Source organism: Moschus berezovskii, chromosome 11, assembly GCF_049115385.1.
Source record: "Moschus berezovskii isolate FMDL1 chromosome 11, NW_MosBer_1.0, whole genome shotgun sequence".
Lineage (NCBI taxonomy): Eukaryota > Metazoa > Chordata > Mammalia > Artiodactyla > Moschidae > Moschus > Moschus berezovskii.
The window spans coordinates 78,318,218-78,343,175 of record NC_142470.1 but is presented as its reverse complement, the minus strand read 5'-3'; the positions used below and the strand labels follow the sequence as shown (position 1 = coordinate 78,343,175).

Here is a 24,958-nt window from a genome sequence, read left to right as displayed (position 1 = left end):
ACATGTATGTACACACCACATCTTTATCCATTCATCTGTTGATGGACATTTAGGTTGCTTCCATGTCTTGGCTATTGAGAATAGTGCTGCTGTGAACATAAGGGTGTGTGGGTCTTTTTGAATTATTTAGTTCTGTCTGGGTATATGCCCAGGAATGGGATTGCTGAATCATATGGTAATTCTATTTTTTGTTTTCTGGGGAACCTCCATACTGTTTTCCAAGTGGCTGTACCAACTTGTGTCCCCACCAACAGTGTAGAAGGGTTCCCTTTTCTCTCCAGCATTTGTTCGTAGACATTGTTTTAGGGATGGACATTCTGACCAGTGTGTGAAGTAGTACCTCACTGTAGTTTTGATTTGCATCTCTAATAATTAGTGATGTTGAACATCTTTTCATGTCCCTGTTGGCCATCTGTCTATATTTCTTCTTTGGAGAAATGTCTACTTAGGTCTTCTGCTCATTTTTCAATTGGGTTGTTTGGTTTTTTGTTATTTAGTTGTCTATGAGCTGTTTGTAAATTTTGAAAATTAAGCACTTGTTGGTCACATTGTTTGCAAAGTTTTCACCCAGTCTGGTTGTCTTTTCATTTTGTTTATGGTTTCCTTTACCACGCAAAAGTTTGTAAGATTAATTAGATCCCATTTGTTAATTTTTATTTTTGCTGCCTTGGGAGACTGACCTAGGAAAACATTCTTAGGATTTATGTCAGAGACTGTTATTGCTTACAGTCTCCTGTTGGAGTTTAATGTTTCATGTCATATATTTGAGTCTTTAAGCTATTTTGAGTTTATTTTTGTGTATGGTGTGACAGTGTATTTTTAATTCTGTTGATTTACATGCAGCTGTCCAACTTGCCCAGCACCACTTGCTTAGGACACTTTCTTTTTCCCATTGTGTATTCTTGCTTCCTTTGTTGAAGATTAATTGACCGCAGGTATCTGGGTTTATTTCTGGGCTCTCTATTCTATAGGGTTTTATGCTCCTCAGCAGTGTTGGTTACTGAAGATTCTGTGATCAGGTTTAGAGGAAACAGTGATAAGATATTTCATGGAACAGGAAAGAATCATAGGGAGAGTCTTGATCAGAAATATCTTCTCTATATAGGACTTCCCTGGTAATCTAGGGGTTAAAACTCCATGCTTCCACTGCAGGGGGTGCAGATTGGGGATCCCTGGTTGGGGAAGTAAGATCCCACATGCTGTGTGGTGTGGCAAAAAAAAATTAAAAAAAAAAAGGAAATATCTTCTCCAAGAGTATTCTTATCATTTATGGAGAGTAGCCTAAGGATACACAAGTTTTAGAAAGAGAAGAGAAAAAGAAACATGAGGTAGGTCATCCAGTATCAGGTTACTTTCATTCTTTTCCTGACCCCCTTAAACTTTTCTTCCTGCTTTATCATGAGAACGCAGAAATTTCTTGTGACTTTTAGGACTCAGACTTTTTTTCAAACAGTTGCCTGCAGAAGAATCACCTGAGAAACTCATTCATTGCAATGTCAAGGTGGCTCCCACCTTGGGCCCACCTTCAAGTGGTTTTGATGTGTGTGATCTTGGACCAAACTTGGAGAAGCCCAGCTAGAGCCAGAGAACTAGCTAGGAAGGCCCACGTTTGCCTTATTGGATTGTGTGATCTGGTTGCATCCCTTACTCAGTTTTGTTTGTTTTATTTGTTAAAATCTAGAGTACAAACAAGCCAGTGTAAGTGCCCGAATTATTCTGCTTGTACATATAGGCTATGACTGGTTCACAATACAAGTTTGGTAGCAATCATGTTCCCACTAATTTGGCATTTGCTACAATGAATATATCTACTACCAACTCCCTTGCCACTATCTTGACATTATATAGTTTGTTGTTTTTCTCTTTATTTTCATCTTTTAAAGGCTGTTTTTTTTTTTCTTTAAGATCTTTTAATCCTGCGACTCTTAGCTAGGAGCTGTCCCCTTTCCCGGCCCTGCCTCCTCTGGGACATTTAGCAGTGTCTGGAGACGTTTTTGAATTGCTAGTCTGGGAAGAAGGTAGTGGGTAAAATTCAGGAATGCTGTTAAACTGCACAGAATAACAACACCTCACAACAGAGAGGTTATCCAGCTTAAATGTCAACATCACCAAGGTTTTGAAGTCTTGCTTTAATATCTGTAGTCATTATATGGCTATTCCAGGAGCAGTGTATTTTTTTCCTTTATATGACATGCTAGATGAACATGATGATGATGCAGGAATTGTAAATGTTGATGGAGAGATCAGAAAAAAGAAATTTAGAAAACTCATTTGGTTCCTTTTCCTGTTGGTGTGTAATTTGAGGATTAAAGGAAAATGGTTTTTCATCTGATAGTGTTCTAAACCTAGGATCATTGGCTATGCCCACGGCCTACCTTTTGAAGTTTACCTTTCAGCTGTTAATACTTCAATGCCAACTACAATATAGTTTTTCAAACTGCTTATGTGACCCACTGGTAGGTTGTGAAATTAGTGTAGCAGGTGATAACCAGCATTTTTGAAAAGTTAAATACAAAATAAAAGAGTGTACCACATCTAGTAAGAGTAGGTTTTGTCTTATGAAACTATTTTAAATTATATGTTGTCAGGGAGGAAAATTCCTTTTTCCTAATAATTCCTAAATAATTATTCTCTTTCCTAATTTCCTACTCTTATTCTTTGGCTGTGACCCTATGAATTAGACTAACAAAAGACAGATTAATAAGAAAACAAACAGAAGTTTATGCTTACACATGGGAGCACTCAGGGATGAGTAACTCTAGGATTAGCTAGAACTTGGTCTTATATAGCATCTTAGCAAAGAAACAATAAATTTTAAAAGAAGTGACAAGACAAAGGAAAAGGACTTTGAGTTTCTAGGGCTACACACTGGGAAGGTAAATGTATGGGAAGCTAATGGTCAATAAAAGATAGTTGGTAGGGTTACATGGAGAAGGCAATGGCAACCCACTCCAGTGTTCTTGCCTGGAGAATCCCAGGGACGGGGGAGCCTGGTGGGCTTCCGTCTATGGGGTCACACAGAGTCGGACACGACTGAAGTGACTTAGCAGCAGCAGCAGGGTTACATAGGTTCCTCTGGTGCCATCTCCAGGGTGATAAGGGTCTAGATTTGAGTTTAATTGTCCTTCCTGGTAAAGAAGTGTGGGGGAGGCGCACCTGTGTAAATTCATGTCCTGCTTTTGGGCATATAAGGACAGGCAAAGAGCTTTCTTTCTTTTTGCTTCTTGTCAGTTGTTCTTAACTTAAAATAGTCCTTAAGGACCAAAGTAGTCCTTACAGACACTAGCATGGCATGTTTTGAGGTAGCATATTTTGCCCACTACAGCATCTGTGCATGGGTGTTCTGGGTCATGATGTAAAAGTATATTTCTTGCTGTGGATTACAGGGAAAAAAGTGGAAAGCCACTAACTCCAATTAATTATAAAAGCAATATTAGCTGCATGTTTTATAGTTCTGGAAACTAAGATTTAATTTATCGATTTTGGGAAGCAGTAAACTTAGTTCAGTTTTTAATTAGAAAATTTTCGCTTTGTACTGTCATATGGTAATTTTAGAGTGCATTTTGAATGTATAAGATTTTCTGACAAAATACTGGGTTTGGCAGCATTCTTGAATTGTAATTTTGTTTCATTAAAGATCATTGTTTATGTGTGCAGTAATGTGTCAATATCAATGGAGTCCCAATAATGAGATTTGGATATTAACTGATTAGAAACTGCTTACATCACAATGTTATGGAACTTTTCCATTGTCTACAAAAAGCTAACATTTCAGAATAAATTCATACTTCTTACATAGAGTTTTTGAGTTGAGACACACACCTAGTTGAGAAATTTTAATTTCATATTAAAGATTAATTCTGAAGATTAAAATATTAAAGATTAATTAAAATGTAATTTGTTAGAATTAAATAAAATATTAAAGATTATGTAATATACAAATAAACCAAAATATTAAAAGATTAATTTTAATATTTATTTTAGATTAAATTTGGTAGAAGCTTTTGTAGAAGATGCGGAATTGAGGCAGAGTTTACAAGAAGATTTACTTCGTCGATTTCCAGATCTTAACCGACTTGCCAAGAAATTTCAAAGACAAGCAGCAAATTTACAAGATTGTTACCGACTCTATCAGGGTATAAATCAACTCCCTAATGTTATTCAGGCTTTGGAAAAATATGAAGGTAAAAAATTATTTTGTTTTTTCACTCCAGATATACTTAGCAAATGTGCTGTCCTTTTTAAAGTTGGTTCTGGTAACTCATCTTTAAGTTTTTCTAACAGGTTTGTCTTGCCCTCTGGCTACATTGCAGAAGCCAGAAGTTGTCAGTTTAGGAATTTTTGTTTTTTAGAAATGAATATTAGGATTACAAGGTTTATTGATAGGTCTCTTGCACTAACAGGGGTGGCTAAACAGGATTTGATTGATGAATAAAATTAACAAGACCCAAAATGACAGTGCTTATGAATGTTTGGTTTGTTACAGGGAGAGGATGCAGTTTGGCAGCCACACTAGAGTAAGAATAATGTGTCAGAGCCAAAAGCTGTCAGAGCAGTGGGGCCAGGGAGCTTAGGTTCTGGTACCTATGGAAAGGTCCTTGATGAGGTGCACCTTCTCAGATCAGGGACCACTAATGTAAGGAGAACACCCTGGAACCAGGGAGCTTTAAACAGTTTTGTTGGGCTTTTTAATGTTTTGCTGGTCTTGTGGATGGTTTCCTGTTATGTAACTGGCTTCCACAGCAGAGCCCTCTTGGGGCCTCACTGAGACCAGGTACAAATCGTCAATCACAGTGCTACTAAGCTGAATGAACCACCTTGAATCTCCTTGGACTAGTGATTACAAAATAACACAGTTAGTATGTTTCATGCCTTGACTAGGGGGCTGCCATGTAGGAACTTTAAGAAAACACTGCAGGCTGATTCCAGGCCTGCTGAAATTAACCTTTCCAGTATACCTATGAAAGAAAATTAAGACAGAAGGTCTTGGTGGTAACAGTTGAAGCCAGAGGGAAGCTACTAGAATAAAATAAGCAGAGTCATATAATAGTTAATCAATATAATATTAGTGGTTAAAATCAGATTGCTCTTATGAGCATAGTTTTTCATTTTAAGTGAACATAAGTTTCTACATTGAATAGTAAGTACAAAGGTATAAGTCTAATATATAAAGCATTTAAAGTTTTAGAGTTAAAAACCAATATCTCTTAGAACTATTAAAAACAAAACTTTCAATATTATGTGAAAACTTGTTGAACTTTTTTGGAGGTAGACTTATAACAGTGATGACTGGTATAAAATAAGTATAGATTTAACTTAAATTTTGTGATAACCTTTCCTTTTATTTATGTAGCAGAATGTTAAAGAATAGCTAACTGCTTGTCTTTTCAGAATACCATTGTATATAAAGTAATCCTGTTCTAGTCAGGGCTTCTCATTAGACCGATGAGGCTTAAATGCTCTTGTATTTAGTGCCACCAAAGTGAAATAAGAGGAGATGGGTCTTTTCTGTTTCACATTTCTTACTGCGGCTTAATTTCCCTTCTTGTGCCTCTATTTCCTCACCCTATAAATGAATATCTTCTACTGTTTTGATTTCCTGATTGTGTCTCCTCTGGCTTCATTTCTGCAAGATCAGCTGGAAGCGCCAGGGGATTGACCAGTGTTAGGGGTGTATTCAGGCTGTGATCATGGAGATAGGCTGTCTAAACAATTCACTCTTACCACTTAATATCAGCTGTTTTAAACATTCCTCTCCTTATCTCTTCCTTCATAAGGTAAAAAAGGCGTCCTTGTCCCTGCATCCTCTTCTTATACCTGTACTCAGTGAAGTTTCTGAAAGCCTACATTTTCTTCTTCCATTGATTCCACTGGCTTCAGCCCTACCCATAGTACTGAAATGGCATTGGCTGAAACTTCCTTATTGCTAAATTCAGTGAACATGGTCTAGTCTTACCTAACCAGGTTTCACCTGTGTGTGTGATGGTCTTTTTTCCTCCCAGTTTTAGATATAATTGACACATACCATTGTATAAGTTTAGGTCTACAACACAATGATTTGATATAGGCTATGGTTTTTCCCGTGGTCATGTATGGATATGAGAGTTGGACTGTAAAGAAAGCTGATCGCCAAAGAATTGATGCTTTTGAACTGTGGTTCTGGAGAAGACTCTTGAGAGTCCCTTGGACTGCAAGGAGATCCAACCAGTCCATTCTAAAGGAGATCAATCCTGGGTGTTCATTGGAAGGACTGATGCTAAAACTGAAACTCCAATACTTTGGCCACCTCATGCGATGAGTTGACTCACTGGAAAAGACCCTGATGCTGGGAGGGATTGGGGGCGGGAGGAGACGGGGACGACAGAGAATGAGATGGATGGATGGCATCACCAACTCGATGGACATGAGTTTGAGTGAACTCCGGGAGTTGGTGATGGACAGGGAGGCCTGGTGTGCTGTGATTCATGGGGTCACGGAGAGTTGGACACGACTGAGCAACTGAACTGAATACTGTGTAAATCACCACAGTAAGTTTAGTTAACATGTCACCTCACCTCACGTAGTTATTTTTTTTCTTGTGATGAGAACTTCTTAAGATGTAATCTCTTAGCAACTTTCACATATACAACACAGTTTTGCTTTGTTTTTTTAACTATAGTCACCATGCTGTACCTTACATTGCCAGGACTTTTAAATCTCATACCTTGAAATTTGTAACTTTTGACTACCTTCACCCATTTCCTCCCCCAGCTGCCTCTGGCAGCCATGAGCTCTGTTCTGTTTTTATGAGTTTGGTCTTATTAGATTTCACACATAAGTGAGATCATGGAGCATTTAGCTTTCCTGTCTCTTTCTACTTGACATGCTCTCACGTTCCATCCATGTTGTTGCAGATGGCAGGATACCTTTCTTTACGGTTGAGTGATACTCCATTGTATGTATGTATCACATTTTCTTTATCCATTCCTTCATTGGTGGACACTTAGGTTGTTTCCACGTCTTGGCTGTTGTATATAATACTGCAGTGAATGCGGGAGTGCAGATATTTCTTAAAGATAATGATTTTGTTTTCTTTAAATATATACCTAGAACTGGAATTGCTGAGTCCTTCTGTTTTTTTTTTGCCTTCCCCTTAAGTGTAGCCACCCCCCAGCCCAGTTCTATCTTTGACCCTCTTTTCACTCAGTACCTGAAACTTTAAAGCTGGGATTCTTGACTGCATTCTTAATATTCTTGATATTTCTTCCAAAATTTTGTGTAAATGTATTTTGAGGGAGAGGGAGGATCTGTAATTTTCATCAGATATTCAAAAGCATATGTAACCTCCCCCCCCAAAAATGTAAGAAATACTGATTTACACATTATTAGGGGGCTCTTTCTCATTCCTTGGTATATGCACAGAAGTTAGAAATTTGACTTGAAAGTGGCTCTCTTTAGCAACCTTCCTGCATATGTGTGGCTTAATGCGACTGAACAACAACAATAAAATGTACTTGAGGGTTTTCAGCAAGTCAGTTATGAGATCATAATATTATGAAGATTTAATGCTTCATATTGTGAGTTTGGTCGCGGAGAGTCGGACACGACTGAGCGACTGAACTGAACTGAACTGATTGTCAGTTTGTTAACTGATGTCCAGTTAAAATACTTAAAATGTTGGAGAATTGAGGTGTATCCTAGTCACTGAGAGACTAACTGATCTGTCTGGAGTTTATTTTAATTGAAGTATAGTTGATTTACAGTATTGTGTTAGTTTCAGATGTACAACATAGTGAGTCAATATTTTCATAGATTATACTCCATTTAAATTTAATTGTAAAATATTGGCTATGTTCCTATGCTGTACAAATTATCGTTATAGCTTACTTATTTTACCCATTGTAGTTTGTGCCTCTTAATTTCCAATCCCTCAGTTGCCTCCTCATTCTTTCTCCCTGCTGGTTGGGCGACTGAACAATAGCATATAGAGAACAGTGTTCTCTGTATCTGTGAGTCTGTTTCTGTTTTGTTATATTTGTTGTTTTTTAGATTCTACATATGAGTAATAACATGCAGTAGTTGGCTTCCTCTAACTTCTTTCTTTTTTGTTGTTAAATATTTGTTTATTTGGCTGCATCAGGTCTTGGTTGGAACACATGGGATCTTTGCTGTGTCAAGACGGATCTTTTGATGCTCTGTGGCATATGGGTTCTTAGTTCTCTGATCATACCGTTTTTCACAGTGGCTACACCAGTTTACGTTTCCACAATACAAGGGTTCCCTTTTCTCTGCAGCCTCGCCAACAATTTATTTGTGCTTTTTTTGATGATAGCCATTCTGACAGGTGTGAGGTGATGTCTCATTGTGGTTTTGGTTTGCATTTTTCTTATGATTAGCAGTGTTGAGCATCTCTTCATGTGTGTCTCTCTTGAGATTTTTAAAAAACACAGTAGAATGGCATTTTGCAGAGTTCATTGTAGCTTGTTGGCTTACTGATTTCATGGAGAAAGCCAAAACAGGCTAATTTATGAGGAAAAATCAAATGTGCTGTCTTTAAAAGTAAAATCATTAAAAGTTTTAAAAAGATATATTTGTGTATTACTAGAAATTGAGTATGTTCTGCCATCGTGTGATGTTTTAGTTTTGACTAACTCTAGGTTTAATGTTATTGTAATGTTATTCCTGGAAAAAATGAAAATAAACTCAGAGACAGCAGAGGGCAGCAACAGTTTAGAAAGTAGATTTGCACTGAGTGATGAAAGCTCTACTCTAAATTATCATTCTCCTCTTTAAAAAAGAAAAGGCTATTTTAAAAGTATACTTGGTCTCCGTTATTCCTTGTATCTTTTAAAATTAAAAAGTTGAGGCACACATTTACAACATGGATGGATCCAGAGATTATCATACTAAATAAAGTCAGAAGAGAAAGACAAATACCTTATGATATCATCTATATATGGAATCTAAAGTACGGTACAAATGATCCTAGCTGTGAAAAAGAAACAGACTCAGAGACAACAGACCTGTGGTTGCCAGGAGCGGGGAGAGGAACGGGGAGGGAAGGATGGGGCATTTGGGGTTAGCAGATGCAAAGTATCATATATTGAATAGATAAAAAACAAGATCCTACTGTACAGTACAGGGAAGTATATTCAGTATCTTGTGGTAAACCATAATGAAACGGAATGTGAAAAAATATGTATAACTGAGCCATTTGGTTGTACAACAGAAATTAGCACAATACTGTAAATCAACTATACTTGAATAAAATTTTTCTAAAAAGCTGAGGCACAACCTAAAACAGTGGTATTCTGCATTTGGAGCAAATTTCTGACAGTGCTTAAGACAACTGTAAGTATCAAGATTACTCTGTTGATGAATTTTATTGTAACAGCTATCATACTGAGGTATGTCGCCCTTCCCCCTGTCCATGTCCAAATTAGAAACCTTACGTGTGCTATTTCCCTTCCCCTGGTCTGTACATCCTCCTCAGTGAACCCGTAGTAATCTTTTTTAGCATGTCTGATCGTGTCGTTTCTTTCCTTTTGGTTCTGAACACATGACTTTGCTTCCTGTAGCCTTCCAGCAGCAGCCCCGTCCCTATGCCTGGCCTGGCTGCTGTTGCTCAGTCAGGCTCCCTCACTCTCCCTCACATCACCGCTCTGCTCACTAGATTATTTCTCCAGACTGCTCTGGTGGTGCGTGCTTTTCTGCACGTTTTTACTTTGTCTTTATTGTACTTTACTACCTTGTCTATGTGATGGACGCCACTAATATTTAAGATTGAGCTCAAACCTCACTCTTTCTATGAAGCCTCCTCTGCCCTCCTCATTTTTCTGGTTTCCATACACCTTCTGTTTATCTCCATTGCTTTTTAACCCTAAATGACATAGCTCAGCTCATTTGTGTCCGATTCTTGGTGACCCCATGAATCACAGCACGCCAGGCCTCCCTGTCCATCACCAACTCCCGGAGTTCACTCACACTCATGTCCATTGAGTCAGTGATGCCATCCAGCCATCTCATCCTCTGTCATCCCCTTCGCCCGCCTTCAGTCTTTCCCAGCATCAGTTCTTTGCATCAGGTGGCCTAAGTATTGGAGTTTCAGCTTCAGCATCAGTCCTTCCAATGAATATTCAGGACTGATCTCTTTGCTGTCCATGGGACTCAAATCTTCTCCAACACCACAGTTCAAAAGCATCAATTCTTCAGTGCTCAGCTTTCTTTACAGTCCAACTCTCACATCCATACATGACTACTGGACAAACCATAGCTTTGACTAGATGGACCTTTGTTGGCAAAGTAATGTCTCTGCTTTTTAATACACTGTCTAGGTTGGTCATAGCTTTTCTTCCAAGGAGCAAACGTCTTTAATTTCATGGCTGCAGTCATCATCTGCAGTGATTTTGGAGCCCAAGAAAATAAATTCTCACTGTTTCCATTTTTTACCCCTCTATTTGCAATGAAGTGATGGGACCAGATTCCATGATCTTAGTTTTCTGAATGTTGAGTTTTAAGCTAGTTTTTTCACTCTCCTCTTTCACCTTCATCAAGAGGCTTTTTAGTTCCTCTTCACTTTCTGGCACAAGGGTGGTGTCATCTGTGTATCTGAGGTTATTGATATTTCTCTCAGCAATCTTGATTCCAGCTTGTGCTTCATCCAGCCCAGCATTCCTCATGGTGTACTCTGCATATAAGTTAAATAAGCAGGGTGACGATACACAGCCTTGACATAATGCTTTCCCAATTTGGAACCAGTCAGTTGTCCATGTCCAGTTCTAACTGTTGTTTCTTAACCTGCATACAGATTTCTCAGGAGACATAGTAAGTTAGTTTAATAATAATCCCTCCTTTTAACCTGATTGCTTAGCTTCCTTCTAAATGGGAGATAAGAATATGAAAGCAATTTATTTGGCATTTCTGAAAAGGAATCTGGTTTACTAATGTAGCACTTTTTAAACCTTGTTTCTATATAAAGCTATAGTTGAAGGTCTGGTTGGTTTTTGTGTTTTGGAGATAATTTTCTTTAAATTTGGTTTTTATCAGTTTTTAAAAGCAAGGTAAACTCTACCATCCAGAGGTAATCATTATTAATATTTTGTTATATGTTGTTTCATTCTTTAAACAAAATTATAGAAGTTTAGTTCTGTTTAACACTTGCTTTGACAGTGAAGACTTGTTCTAATGTAGTTCATGTAATAGGAAATAATTGAGCATAATGTGAATTTTATGTTGCTTATATACATTTTTGTCTATGGGAAACACTAGGTGAATGCAAAAAATTGCACCCAGCTGAACTGAGCAGTGTAGGGATGCACAAAACGTACACTCACACACACTCCCACCCCTCAGACATCTGTGATCTCAGTTTACCCTGTGTGTTGTGAGCCACACTTATTTGTGTTACAACTTTGAGCTCCAGTTTAGATGACTCACCATTTTATAATAACTCACGAGCTGCAGCCTTTTGGAAGTCCATTTCAAGAAGCACACTTTGTCTTTTGTGTGGTAAAATGCATTATTTATTGTAGTATTTATATAGTTCCTATCCATTTAATTTAACATTGTGTAAAACTATACAATTGTTCCTATCATTAAGAAAAAAAATTTTTAATGAATTATTTCTTTATGGAAGTCTAGTTGATTTACCCAGTTAGTGTCACAGAAAATCCACCAACTCCACACAGTTGGTGACTAGAAATGAACTAGTGTGTGTACAGGAGACAGAGGAGGAAGACTCAGAGATGGGAAGGAAAATGGGGAAAACTGAGTTTTCCTTTACAGTCATAACCCCTTAAGAGTAGAGTATAATTTAAATGTCTTCTTTCTTGTCTTCCCATTGCTACTTAGATCACTACCTTGACTGTCTTCAGTCTTATCTTCAATGATAAAAGCTTTCACATTCTTGAGTCAATATTCATATTATTTGTGCATTTCTATTTCGATCACCAAAATACACTAACTGATCACCATAATAAAAAGCAAACAACGTTGGTGAGGATGCAGAGAAATTTTCTTGTAGGCCTTGTGACTAAAACTATAAATGAATAAAGCCTTCCTGGAAAAATAACTTGTCAAGGTATAATTATTTGCCATTCAAATGCAGACCAAAGGGTGAAAGTCTAGAGGGATAAACAAAATTAACAGGTTTTTCTTCTAGAGTTAGATTGGAAGTTGACATTTTTACAGTATTGCTTTTATTATTAAAAGAAAAAAAATGCAGAGCCTAGTGCAAAAATAGTTTCAGGAATTTACTAATAGAAGAACAAAACACCAGAGGTGGGGGGGCGGATACCAGAGAGGTGCTCAAACCTTTAAGTTTGTGCATAATAATTTCCTAGAACTTTAAAATAATAGTAGATGTTAGCTAAATATAGTTTATACATTATAAAGGTTTTAATATAATAAAAATTAACTTTTAATATTTAAAATATAATATCAAACAGTAGAGGTTAACTTATAGCAACTGACAATTGGTACTATTTTTACTATTGTAAAATTGGTACTATTTTTTAAATTAAGTGTACAATTAGTACATTTTTATCCCACCAATATAGTGTTACACTTTTTCATACAGCCAGTTTTGTTATAATGTGACATATGCATCCCTATGCAAAACTTTAATTAAAACCAGTTTACAAGATAAAGAGGTCAAGATGCAACACTCAGAAACTTCATTAGTGACACTCTGGTCACCAGATGTGTGGAGGCCCCCCCCCCCCACAACTAACTTCTGTGACACTGACTGACTACAGTTAATTATGATTTAACTCAGTCCTGACACTGTCCCCTAGAGATAGCATCAGATCCCACAGGTTAACGGCTTAATCCCACAAGACGGCCTGCAGCCTCTCCACCCAGTCTAAAACCCAGGTGTCACCTGTGCTTCTGACCAACTGGTCCCAATGACCACCCCACCCTTGGGGGTTAATTTGCTTGAGCAGCTCACAGAATTCAAGGAAACACTTGGTTATACTTATTGATAAAGGATGCAGATGAACAGCCAAATGAAGAGATATGACAAGTCTGGGAGGTTCCTAAACATAGGCGCTTGTCCTTTGAGGTGGGAGCATGTCCCACCTGGTGTAGATGTGTTTGCCCACCTGAAAGTTCTCTGACTCCTTCTCCACACTCTTGGGATTTGAGAGGCCTCCTCATGTGGCCATGATCATTTATTAACTCCATTTCCAGCCACTCTCCCCTCCTTGGATGACAGGAGTGGGGGTAGAGGTAAACATTCCAAACTCCTAATCATGGCTTGGTCTTTCTGGTGAGCAGCCCACCTCAGGTCACCTTATTTGAGATGCTCCCATTGCTCTTCTCACTAGGAAATTACAAGGGTTTCAGGAACTCTTCCAGGAACCAGGGGCAGAGGCCAGCATATATTTTCTATTACCTCACAGAGACTAGCACAATGTAAAATGATGCTCATAACTAATCAGTGAAATCAGAAGGGCGAGTCGGCTTAGGAGAGAAAATTACTATTTTGTCAAAAATGACAGTAGTAATAAAGGGAAACAAGGTATGTTGTCAGAGAAAGTATTACTTGCAGATAAAGGAATGGGGACAGGTGGCTGTGATTAGCAAAGGGGATGACATGGCCAGAGGATCAGAAAAGTAAGAGGGCAAGGGTGATGAAGGAGAATAAGAGGTCAAAAATGTGATAAACCATAATGGGAAAGAATATGAAGAAAAGTGTATACATGTGTGACTGAATCACTTTGCTGTCCAGCAGAAATTAACACAGCATTGTGAATCAACTATACTTCATAAAATAAATTAAAAAAAAAACTAATAGGGTGACAGAGGAATAACAGAGATGCCCTTGTGTTGAAGGCTGTTACTCACAGTGATTGAATTATTTTGTTTACTGTGAGTCACTGCACTTCAACTCTTGGTTCTTTACTAATTTGGTAATATTTTGACTCCAACCTCATATTTGTGTGAATACTGTAAACTTTAATTAGCAGCATCTTGCCAACCTTTTTTCCACTTAACAGGAATTTTTAAATCCATTTCATAAATGTATTTAAGGGGGAAATAAAGTTTAATTGTACTTAATAAAACTTCTAGACTGGAATTAAAAACACAAGAAAATTATGTTAAATTAGTCATGGGAAGGTGTGCATACACTTTTAAACCTTTGTTAGTTGAAACTCATGTCTTTTTAATACCATATACCAAAACATTTACTGGAACAAGAATGCTCATACTAACTTTATTGTTATTTTTCTTAATTTAATTTGTTTTTTTGGCTGATCTTTGTTTCTGTTACATGGACTTTCTCTAGTTGCCACGAGTGGGGGCTACTCCTCATTGCCGTGCAGTGGGCTTCTCATGTGGTGGCTTCTCGTGTTGCTGAGCACAGGCTCTAGGTGTGGAGGCTTCCGAAGTTGTAGCGTGTGGGCTCAGTAGTTAACGGCACACGGACCTAGCTGCTCCACAGCATGTGGGATCTTCCAGGAACAGGGGTTGAACCCATGTTCCCTGTGTTGGCAGGTGGATTGGTATCCACTGGACCACCAGGGAAGTCCCTAATACTAACTTTATAATTAATTTAGACTTCAGGTTGGTTTTTCTGGACTTTTGTAAAGTCTGACTGAGCAGATCTATGACCAGTGGCAGGCCTTGGACCTGAGTTAGTGTCAGGAGGACACATGTAAAGAAGCACCTCTTATGTTATCCAGAACTTCCCTATAGTCCATTATGATTTTAGTGTTATTTACTCATTTAACTTGATTAGAACATATTAGTGTCTTTTTCTTAATCGTTTTGCCAGCCATTTCCAGTTATTTCTTCCGTCCGTTCCGTCGCTCAGTCGTGTCCGACTCTTTGCGACCCCGTGGACTGTAGCCTACCAGGCTTCTCCGTCCATGGGATTCTCCAGGCAAGAATACTGGAGTGGGTTACCGTTTCCTTCTCCAGGGGATCTTCCCGACCCAGGGATCGAACCCGGTCTCTCGCATTGGAGGCAGACGCTTTAACCTCTGAGCCACCAGGGAAGAACAGTTATTTCTTGGTTACATTAAATAAGATGTAAATGATTTGAGAAAGATGTTTACCAATAATTTTGGGGCAACTGCAGCCAGTTTACCTAGCAGCCTCAACTTTGCCACACATTGATCTATGAAAGTCTTCTTGTGGTGGGAAGCTGGGGTCCTGTGATGTGGTTGGCATCTGCCTGTGGGTAAGACCAGGCAATGCAAGCATAGGTGCTTAAAGGGGCCTGGCAGGTTACCGATAAATAGTGCAGAATGGCTGATCAGCTCATGAGCTGGGAAAGTCATGGTCTGACTAAAGTGGACCCCTGCTCGTCAGACCACTGATTATCACTGAATGGGAATTCTGACCCATAAGGGCCCATGTTTCAGTGTCTGCTGTGAATTCTTCTCTCTAAACTCTTCTTTGGTGTTCTCTCTGTAAAATGGCCCCAGTCATCTGCCCAGGAGCCCAAGCCGTGGGAATCAGCCTTGCCTCTTGCCCCATTCTCGTTGCATTCACTCAGTTACCAAGCCCTGTTGGTGTCGCATCATATGTATTCACCTCAGACACTTTCCATCCCACTGCCAGCTCCCTAGTCCAGGCTGTAATCCTTTCTTACCTGAACTACTGTCAGCCTCCTGATGCTTTTGCTGTCTTTTGTCTTAGCACTCTCTAATCCATTATCTGCTTCAGCCAGCTGTCTTTCTTAATATGTAAATATATTTATATGTAAAAATATAAACGTCATAGCCCTTCAGGGGTTTTTCAGTGCCTTTAGGGTTAGAGTATGAGCTGGCGTGAACGTCCCTCACAGATTGTTGCCTCTGCCTGTCTCTGACTTTTCCTTTCTCTGCTAGTATGCATTGCCAGTGTTGCTTACACTTTTTGACTATGACTTAAAGTAAGATTGGAGAAGGAAATGGCAGCCCACTCCAGTATTCTTGCTTGGGAAATCCCATGGACAGAGGAGCCTGGTGGGCTACAGTCCATGGGGTTGCAAAGAGTTGGACACAACTGCGCAACTAACACTTCCACTTTTCACAGTAAGATATACATTTTCATTTGACTCAGTGCACTCCTGTGGGTGTGTCTATGCACTGTTAAGAAACAAAATCCAACTGAGTAAATTTTAAAGATGTTACTGGCGTTTCAACAATTCCGAAACTGGGCAGGAGATAGAAAAGACCTCTATCTGTGTAAAATGAAACACTTTCATAGGCAGAAGGGAGCAGAAACAAGTTAATTTTGGCAAAACAGCTAGCTGGTTATGGTAAGGATTCTTTCCTTTAGGGGGATTGTAGGGGCCTATCAAGCACATTATCTAACTGGTGCTGATCAGGTGATTCCCAATTGACTGGCTTAAGATTCCATTTCTGGGAGAGATGAAACTATAATTAAGGTAAGCCTTGATTTCATGACCTGGGACTTAGTATATAAGCAACTCCATTTGGGGCCCGTTGTCTTGTTTTTAACAACACATGGACACTGTATGCAGTGTCTTATGAAAACTGAAATTATTATGTAATAGTATTAACTGAAATAATGTATAAAACTTGAAACAAATATAATGTACTTTGACTTTTTTATTCCTTTGAAAAATGCTAAAATTTTAAAATTTGATTTTGGAGAAAGGTCTGCAGTTTGAAAACACAAATTGCATTTGTTTCTTGTCTATTCCCGTGAACTTGAACATCCTCTGGACCTTACATGTACTGCACAATCATCAGCCTTTGTATGTGCTGTTCCTTTAGATTCAGACATGTTCCCCTTCCCGTCTCACTTGGCTTTGTTCTCTTCGTTTTTGTTTTTTTTTTTTAATGTACTTTAAACCTTGTTTTAAAAAATACTTTTTTTGCTTTTGGCTATGGTAGGTCTTCGTTGCTGTGGTGGCTTCTTTTCTCTAGTTTTGGCAATGGGGGCTCCTCTTCATTTTGGTGCATGGCTTCTCTTGTGGAGAGTGGACTCTGGAACGAGAGGGCTTCAGTAGTTTCGGCTCCCTGGGCTCTAGAACACAGGTTCAGTAGTTGCGGCACACAGGCTTAGTTGTTCCCTGTCATGTAGGATCCTCCCAGATCAGGGATCGAAGCCGTATATCTCCTACATTGGCAGGTGGATTCTTTTATCACTGAACCGACAGGGAAGCCCTATTCTCTTCATCTTAGATTTTCACCTTTACAGTCCTTTCTTTGGGTAAGCCGACCTTGTACACTCCTGTCCTGGTTTTGTTTCCAAAACCTTCCGGTATTTCCCTGTTGTTATTATGCTTGTCATCCTTTGTAATGAGTTTATCAGAAAAGTACCAACATTTTATTTGGGGCAATGCACATGTCAAAGTAGTTTTCATTAGTGTTTTTGCCAGTAGAAAATTAACTTTTTTTTTTGTTTTGGCCATGCCATCTGACTTATGAGATCCTTGTTCCTGGACAGGGATCTGACTTATGAGATCCTTGTTCCTGGACAGGGATTGACCCAGGCCCTGGGTGCATTGAAAGCCCTGAGTCCTAACCACTGAAGCGCCAGGGAAGTAGTCCCCTGAAAATTAACTTCTCTAAATTCACTAAGGATTGTCTCCTCAGTATTTCTCTCAATCAGTGGTGTGAACACAGGCGAGATGGAGAAAAGTCCCAGAACTGTTGTTAATACACCTAGTTAAGGTTTAGATTTAGACGCTGGATTGGGTATGATTGCAGAGTACATCTTAATGAACCACTTTCTCTTGATAGACTTAGGAGCTTTCAGTCTATCCTGAAATTTGTTGTAATTTTTATCATAGTCAATGGTGATGAAATGTTTGATAGAGATTAAATTATGCTTTGTTTGGGTTGTTACAGAAATGTAAGTACTTAGGTTTATTGACCTAAACATTGCAGCAGTTTCTGAGGCACACAACCACACTCTCCTAAAAGTTTTCCTTGTGATGAGAACTCTTAGGATTTACCTCCTCCTCAACAGTTTTCATATACATCATATAGCAGGGTGAACTGTAGACATCATGCTGTGCATTGTAGCCGTGCTGTTTAATTATCTTCTGTCTAGAAGTCTGTGCCTTCGGGCCTCCTTCGTCCAGCTCTCCTCTCCTCCCAGCCACAGATCTGATCCCTTTATCTGTGCATTATTTTTGTTGTTGTTCTTGTTGTTGTAAGATTTCACAGATAAGTGAGATCACAGAGTATTTGTCTTTTTCTGACTCATTTCACTTAGCATAATGCCCTCAAGGTCCATTCTTGTCACAAATGGCAGTATTTCCTTGTTTTGTTTTTTTTTAGTGGTAGAATAATAGTTCTGTGTGTGTATATATAATCACATTTTCTTTAACCCTTTATCCATTGGCAGGTACTTCGTTGTTTCCATATTTTGGCTATTGTGAATAATGCGGCTACAAACATGGAGGTGCACATATCTTTTCGAATCAGTGTTTTTTTTTTGCTTTGGTTATATTCCCAGGAGTGAAATTGCTAGATCATATGGTAGTTCTATTTTCTTTTTTATTTGGCTGCACTGTGTCTTATTTGAGACATGTGGGATCTCGTTCCCTGACCAAGGATCGAACCCGGGCCCCACTGCATTAGGAGCTCAGAGTCTTAGCCACTGAACCATGAGGAAAGTCCCATGGTAGTTAGTTCTGTTTTTAGTTTTTGAGGCTCCTCCATACTGTTTTACATAGTGGCTGCACCAATTTACAATCTCACCAAGAGTGCTCAAAGTGTTCCCTTTTCTCTCATCCTTCAGTTCAGTTCAGTGTAGTCGCTCAGTCGTGTCCGACTCTTTGCGACCCCGTGAATCACAGCACGCCAGGCCTCCCTGTCCATCACCCAACTCCCGGAGTTCACTCAACCTCATGTCCATTGAGTTGGTGATGCCATCGAGCCATCTCATTCTCTGTCGCCCCCTTCTCCTCCCGCCCCCAATCCTTCCCAGCATCAGTCTTTTCCAGTGAGTCAACTCTTCGCATGAGGTGGCCAAAGTATTGGAGTTTCAGCTTTAGCATCAGTCCTTCCAATGAACATCCAGGATTGATCTCCTTTAGAATGGACTGGTTGGATCTCCTTGCGGTCCAAGGGACTCTCAAGAGTCTTCTCCAGCACCACAGTTCAAAAGCATCAATTCTTCAGCGATCAGCTTTCTTTACAGTCCAACTCTCACATCCATACATGACCACGGGAAAAACCATAACCTTGACTAGACGGACCTTGGTTGGCAAAGTAATGTCTCTGCTTTTTAATATGCTATCTAAGTTGGTCATAACTTTCCTTCCAAGGAGTAAGCATCTTTTAATTTCATGTCTGCAATCAGCATCTGCAGTGATTTTGGAGCCCAAAATAATAAAGTCTGACACTGTTTCCACTGTTTCCCCATCTATTTCCCATGAAGTGATGGGACCAGATGCCATGATCTTTGTTTTCTGAATGTTGAGCTTCAAGCCAACCTTTTCACTCTCCTATTTCACTTTCATCAAGAGGCTTTTGAGTTCCTCTTCACTTTCTGCCATAAGGGTGGTGTCATCTGCATATCTGAGGTTATTGATAAGGTTCTCTCATCCTTACCTTTGTTATTTGTTATCTTTTATCTTTGATGATGGCCATTCTAATGAGCCTGAAGTGTTATCTCATTGTGGTTTTAATTTTCATTTCCCGGATTTTGAGCTTCTCTTCATGTCTGTTGGCCATTCATATATCTACTTTAGTGAAATGTCTTTTCATGACTTTTGCCCATTTTTAAATTGGATTAATTGGGTTTTCTTTTTGCTATTGAGTTGTGTTAGTTCTCTATCTATTTTGGATATTAACGCCTTATCAGATAAAAGGCTTGCAGATATTTTTTCTCCTTCCATAGGTTACCTTTTCATTTGTTGATTGTTTCTTTTTATTATGCACCGGCTTCCCTGGTGGCTCAGCCTGTAAAGCCTCTGTCTACAATGCGGGAGACCCGGGTTAGATCCCTGGGTCAGGAAGATCCCTTGGAGAAGGAAATGGCAACCCACTCCTGTATTCTTGCCTGGAAAATCCCATGGACAGAGGAGCCTGGTAGGCTACAGTCCATGCGGTCACAAAGTGTCGGACATGACTGAGCGACTTCACTTTCTTTATTATGCAGAAGCTTTTTGGTTTGATGTAGTCCCTCTTGTTTATTTTTAATTTTATTACTTGTGCTTTGGGTGTTCTATCCAAAAAAATCATTGCCAAGACCCATGTCAAGGAGGTTCCTCCCATGTTTTCTTTTAGAAGTTTCGTGTTTTCAGGTCTTATCCTATTTAAGTATTTAATCCATTTTGAGTTAACTTTTGTGAGTGGTGTTCTTAAGGGTCTAGTTTCATTCTTTTACGTGCAAATATCCAGTCTCCCCCGGACTGTTTATTGAAGGCTGTCTTTTCTCCATTGAATATGTAGCTGCATTCTTGAAAATGAAATCTTCAAGGAGTCCTAAATGAATCTTTAGGGGCTGACAATGAATCCGGAGTTGTTAGAGACATTATTGAATTTGATTACTTAAGACATTCCACATTTTGATACGTTTAAGAACCTAACAATTATTTCCCTGTGTGATCTTTGTTATCCTTGCTAGATGAGTATTGCGTGTATCAGAACTAATGACCAGTGAGTGATTGCTTCTTCAGTCCTTTGCTCCCTTCATAAAGTCATTCATTGAGCAGATGGTTGTCAGTTGCCTGCTTTGTGCTGGGCATTGTTCTGGGAAGTACAGTGGCAGATATGACAGATAAAGTCTCTCTTTATGGAGGTTCTGTAATTGTGGAAGAGTAGACAGACAAATAAATAAACAAGAACTTCAAATAGTAATAAATACAACAAAGAAAGCGTAATATTTTCATGTGATAGAGTAACTTGGCCTGGCGAGGGAGACACTAGATAAGGTGGTTGAAGATGGTCTGTCCATGGAATTGCTGTCTCAGGTAAATCTCAAATGATGACAGAGAGCCGACTGTTAAGATATAGGGGAGGCCAGTGGGGGTAGCTAGTATAAGTGCCTACAGCTTGACTTGTTGAAGGGTTGAAGAGAAGCTGGGGTTGTCAGCCATAGAGATGGAGAATAAGGGCGCTTTTCGGAGGTGAGGCCTTTCTGAGACTCTTAACATTTTTTATGCTTGGACCCTTTTGACTTCCAATAAAGCCTGTGAGCCACTTCTCAGAATAATGTTTTTAAATGTATAAAATAAACACATCGAGTTAAATAGGAAGCCACTTATTTTGAAACACATTTATCAAAATATAAAATATTCTTGAGAAATATGTGCTTTTTATTAATGTATTAAAAAACGTGGTTTGGGTGAAGTTCTACTTTAACTTTGAACTAATGAGTTTAAATGTTACTTAAAATTATCTAGTTATCTCCAAAAACTGTGATATGAAAATGTTTGGAATTTTAGTTGATTACAAAGACAATAATACTATGTGATTTGTTACTTGTATTAACATTAGAAGGTACTGATAATACTACTGTGATTTATTACTTACATTAACATTGGAAGAAAATGCTTGATTTCAGTTAGAGGTTATAGAAAATGAAGATGAGATTAATTTCTCTTTGTTTATGTACTGCCTTGAATTCAAGGATCTGTGGACCTTTGTTTAAGACCCTAGGATAGATCATGTAGAGTTTTTCAGATTGTGGTAGCTAGTTGAAAATGGAGTATATCGAAAAACTCAATGGTGCCCATCAGTTGATGAATGAATAAATAAAATGTGTCATAGCCATACAATGGAATATTGTTCCTCAGTCAAAAGGAATGACGTACTGATGCATGATACAACAAGGATGAACCTTGAAAGTATTATGCTAAGTGAAAAAAGGCAGTCACAGTGTAATATCCATTTATATGAAAAGACCAGAAGAAGCAAATCCATAGCGTGGGGTAGTGGTTGCCTAGGCTTGAAGGGCTGGCAGGGGGTTGGAGGAAAATTGTAAGTTATTGCTAATGGGTACGGGTTCCCTGTTTCTTTTGAGAGCAGTGACAGTTTGAAAATTGATTGTGGTTGTGATTGCATAGATCTGTGAATATACTGAAAACCATTGAATTGTATACTTTAAAATGAAGAATTGTTTGGTATATGAATCATATCTCAATAGAGCTGTTATTTTTTTAATTAAAACCATGACCAGTTGTGGCGGGGGGAGACCAGCTGAAATTGGCAACTAGGGCTCAGTACAAATTACAAATAGGGAAGGGAATTCAAGATGCTAGGGAATTCCTTGGCAGTCCAGTGGTTAGGACTCTGAGCTTTTTACTGCCGAGGGCTCAGGTTTGATCCCTGGTCAGGGAACTGATATCTCCCCAGCCATGTGGTGCAGCCAATAAATAGAAAAACCAACAGAGAAGAAGATGTGGTACATAGACATGTGGAGTATTACTCAGCCATGAAAAGGAATAAAATAATTTTTTGCTGTGATATAGATGGACCTAGAGATTGTCATATAGAGTGAAGCAAGTCAGAAAAAGAAGGAAAAATATTACATAATATCACTTATATTTGAAAGCTAGAAAAGTGGTACTGATGAACTTACTTGCAGAGCAGAAGTAGTTTCCAATGTAGAAAACAAACTTTTAGATTGGGATTGACATATATCCACAACTGTATTTAAAGTAGATAACTAATGAGAATCTATTATACAGCACAGGGAACTCTACTCAGTGCTCTGGGATGAGCTAAATAGGGAGGAAATCCAAAAAAGAGGGGATATATACGTGTGTGTAGCTGATTCGTTTTGCTGTACAGCAGAAACCAACTTAACATTGTAGAGCAATTATACTCTGATATCAATAAATTTATTTAGAAAGATGCTGGTTAAGGCTTGCAGGATAGGGAGCAAGCGAGCATAGAAAGGACATTAACTCTGAGAAGAGCTGCAGCAAGTGGGCCTGTGTGTGAGGGACTAGAGGACATATTCTGAAGTTTTTACAGGTGTTGCTACAGTGACACTACTTGTGTTTTCTCGGGAAACCTTAACCCTCTTCAAAGTCATGTGGTAGAAAAGAACTTAAAAAATAGTGATAAGGTGGACCTCAGAATATATGAAAAATTTTAAATGATTGCTAACAAAAGCGTTAACAAACTTTAATAAAAACAGAAGCCTATTGTAAAACAACTATAAAATTAATTAAAACAAAAATAGTAGCCTACATAAATCTCCATTGCATTTGTACCCAATATCAGCATCAAGTGACTTGAAGCTTTTAAGTCTGGGACTCTTTTTTTTCCCCTCCTTTGAGATGCCCTTCAGGGGCATTTACTTCAAATAAAGGTCAATTTCAACAAAGTTAAAAATCTGTACCAGGGAATATACAATTCAGTTAGAAAAAAAATTTTTTTTAAACACCGGCAGATGTTTTTGTACTCTTCATCTGTATTCAGCCTTTCTACATATCTTAACATTGTGGAAAGTATAATGGTTAAGCCAGCTCCTCTGAGGTTGTTATGAGTTGCCAAGCTTACTCTTTAATTGTGGGAAAGCTTGCCCTTGATCTCTTCAAAACGTCTGGAGGAGAAATCATTTGTGAATCTGTGCTACCACCATGTTTTGCTGCCATCATTCCCCTCTTAACCGATCGCATGTGAGCAATTTCAGACTAAAGAACCAGACACTTTGGCACAACAGACATTATGTGGGCAAAGTGTTGCTTATAGACTGTCTAAATAATGTTTCACACATATGTACTGCTTTCTAAATATGTCTGGGACTGTTGTGATTAATAATAATAAATGAATTCTCATAATCGTTTGACTGCCATCGTAGCTTTTTCATCATCTTCCCAAGAGCTTCCTCTGCTTCTGTAAAGGCTGGTAACTACTGCTTTGGAGTAAAATGCAGATGCTAGAGATCACTTGCAGAGTTCTTCTAAGGGAATTTATTGGATATTAGGAAAAAAAATTCTGTGTTACAACCAATAATAATATATGATAACCATTGCTGAGCTTCTGTTAAGTCTCAAGTACTGTATATGCTAAGTGTTGTGTATGGTTGTCTTACTCTTTCATCTTCTGGGTAGCTGTTGTTACTACTTCCATTGCAGTAGACAAGGAAACGGCGGCTTCAGATCACAGAGCCAGTAAGTATGAGAGCAGGGATTGGCTCCCAGGTCTCTACGCAGGCCTTTCAAGCTGTAGATTCTATTGCTTCACTTACTCCTCCTCACATGATTCCCCAGCATGTGCTCTTAAACAACATCAAGCAGAGTTCCAGTGTAAATACGTGACTTGATTTAGCCTCTGTTAATTGGAACACTGTATTACTAATGGAAATTAGGGATTTGTAAGGTAAGTTAGAGATATTTTAGTAACTTTGACTTGGGATTGTTAAAACTGCAAGGAAACACAGTCATTTGGTTGTAATTAATGTCACGTTTCTGTATATAGTACCACTTATGAAGGAGATTACAGACGTGTGGGGGCTTCCCTTGTGGCTCAGTTGGTAAAGAATCCACCTCCAATGCAGGAGACCTGGGTTCGATCCCTGGGTTGGCACGATCCCCTGGAGAAGGAAAAGGCTACCCATTCCAGTATTCTGGCCTAGGGAATCCCATGGACTGTGTGTTCCATGGGGTCGCAAAGAGTCGGACACGACTGAGTGCCTTTGACTCACTCACTCACAGACTTGTTGGGGAGGCACTGTTTTATCAGTAGAGAGTTTTGCATGCCAGACCATCTCCCTTTCCATATAAGCCCTAAACACGTTTGAATTAAGGTATCCTACTCAGTAGTAACTTCAGAGACCTGCTGCACAGTTTGTGCTTTTGGGGATCAAATGCTGCTCATTATAATCAGATTTTTATGATTTGTAGTTTTGTATTTTTTAAAGATAGGACCTACTTATTTACTTTTCTTTTTCTTTCTTTTAGGAAAACATCAGGCATTGTTGCTGGCAGTTTTTGTGACTCCTCTTATTGATCTTCGTTCTGACTTCTCCAAGTTTCAGGAAATGATAGAAACAACTTTAGATATGGATCAGGTATGCAGTATACTCTTTAAAACAGGCACCAAAATAA

The 24,958-nt window shown here is 38.8% G+C and overlaps 1 protein-coding gene across 1 annotated transcript in view; it reads left to right on the top strand.

Moving 5' to 3' along the window:
* Positions 1 to 24,958, top strand: part of MSH2 (mutS homolog 2) — an 80,903-nt gene that overhangs the window by 21,944 nt on the left and 34,001 nt on the right. Inside the window, exons 7-8 of the mRNA XM_055400234.2 lie at positions 3,985 to 4,184; positions 24,812 to 24,921. Coding sequence (XP_055256209.1) covers positions 3,985 to 4,184; positions 24,812 to 24,921 — 310 coding nt within the window. The remainder of the gene's footprint in view (positions 1 to 3,984; positions 4,185 to 24,811; positions 24,922 to 24,958) is intronic.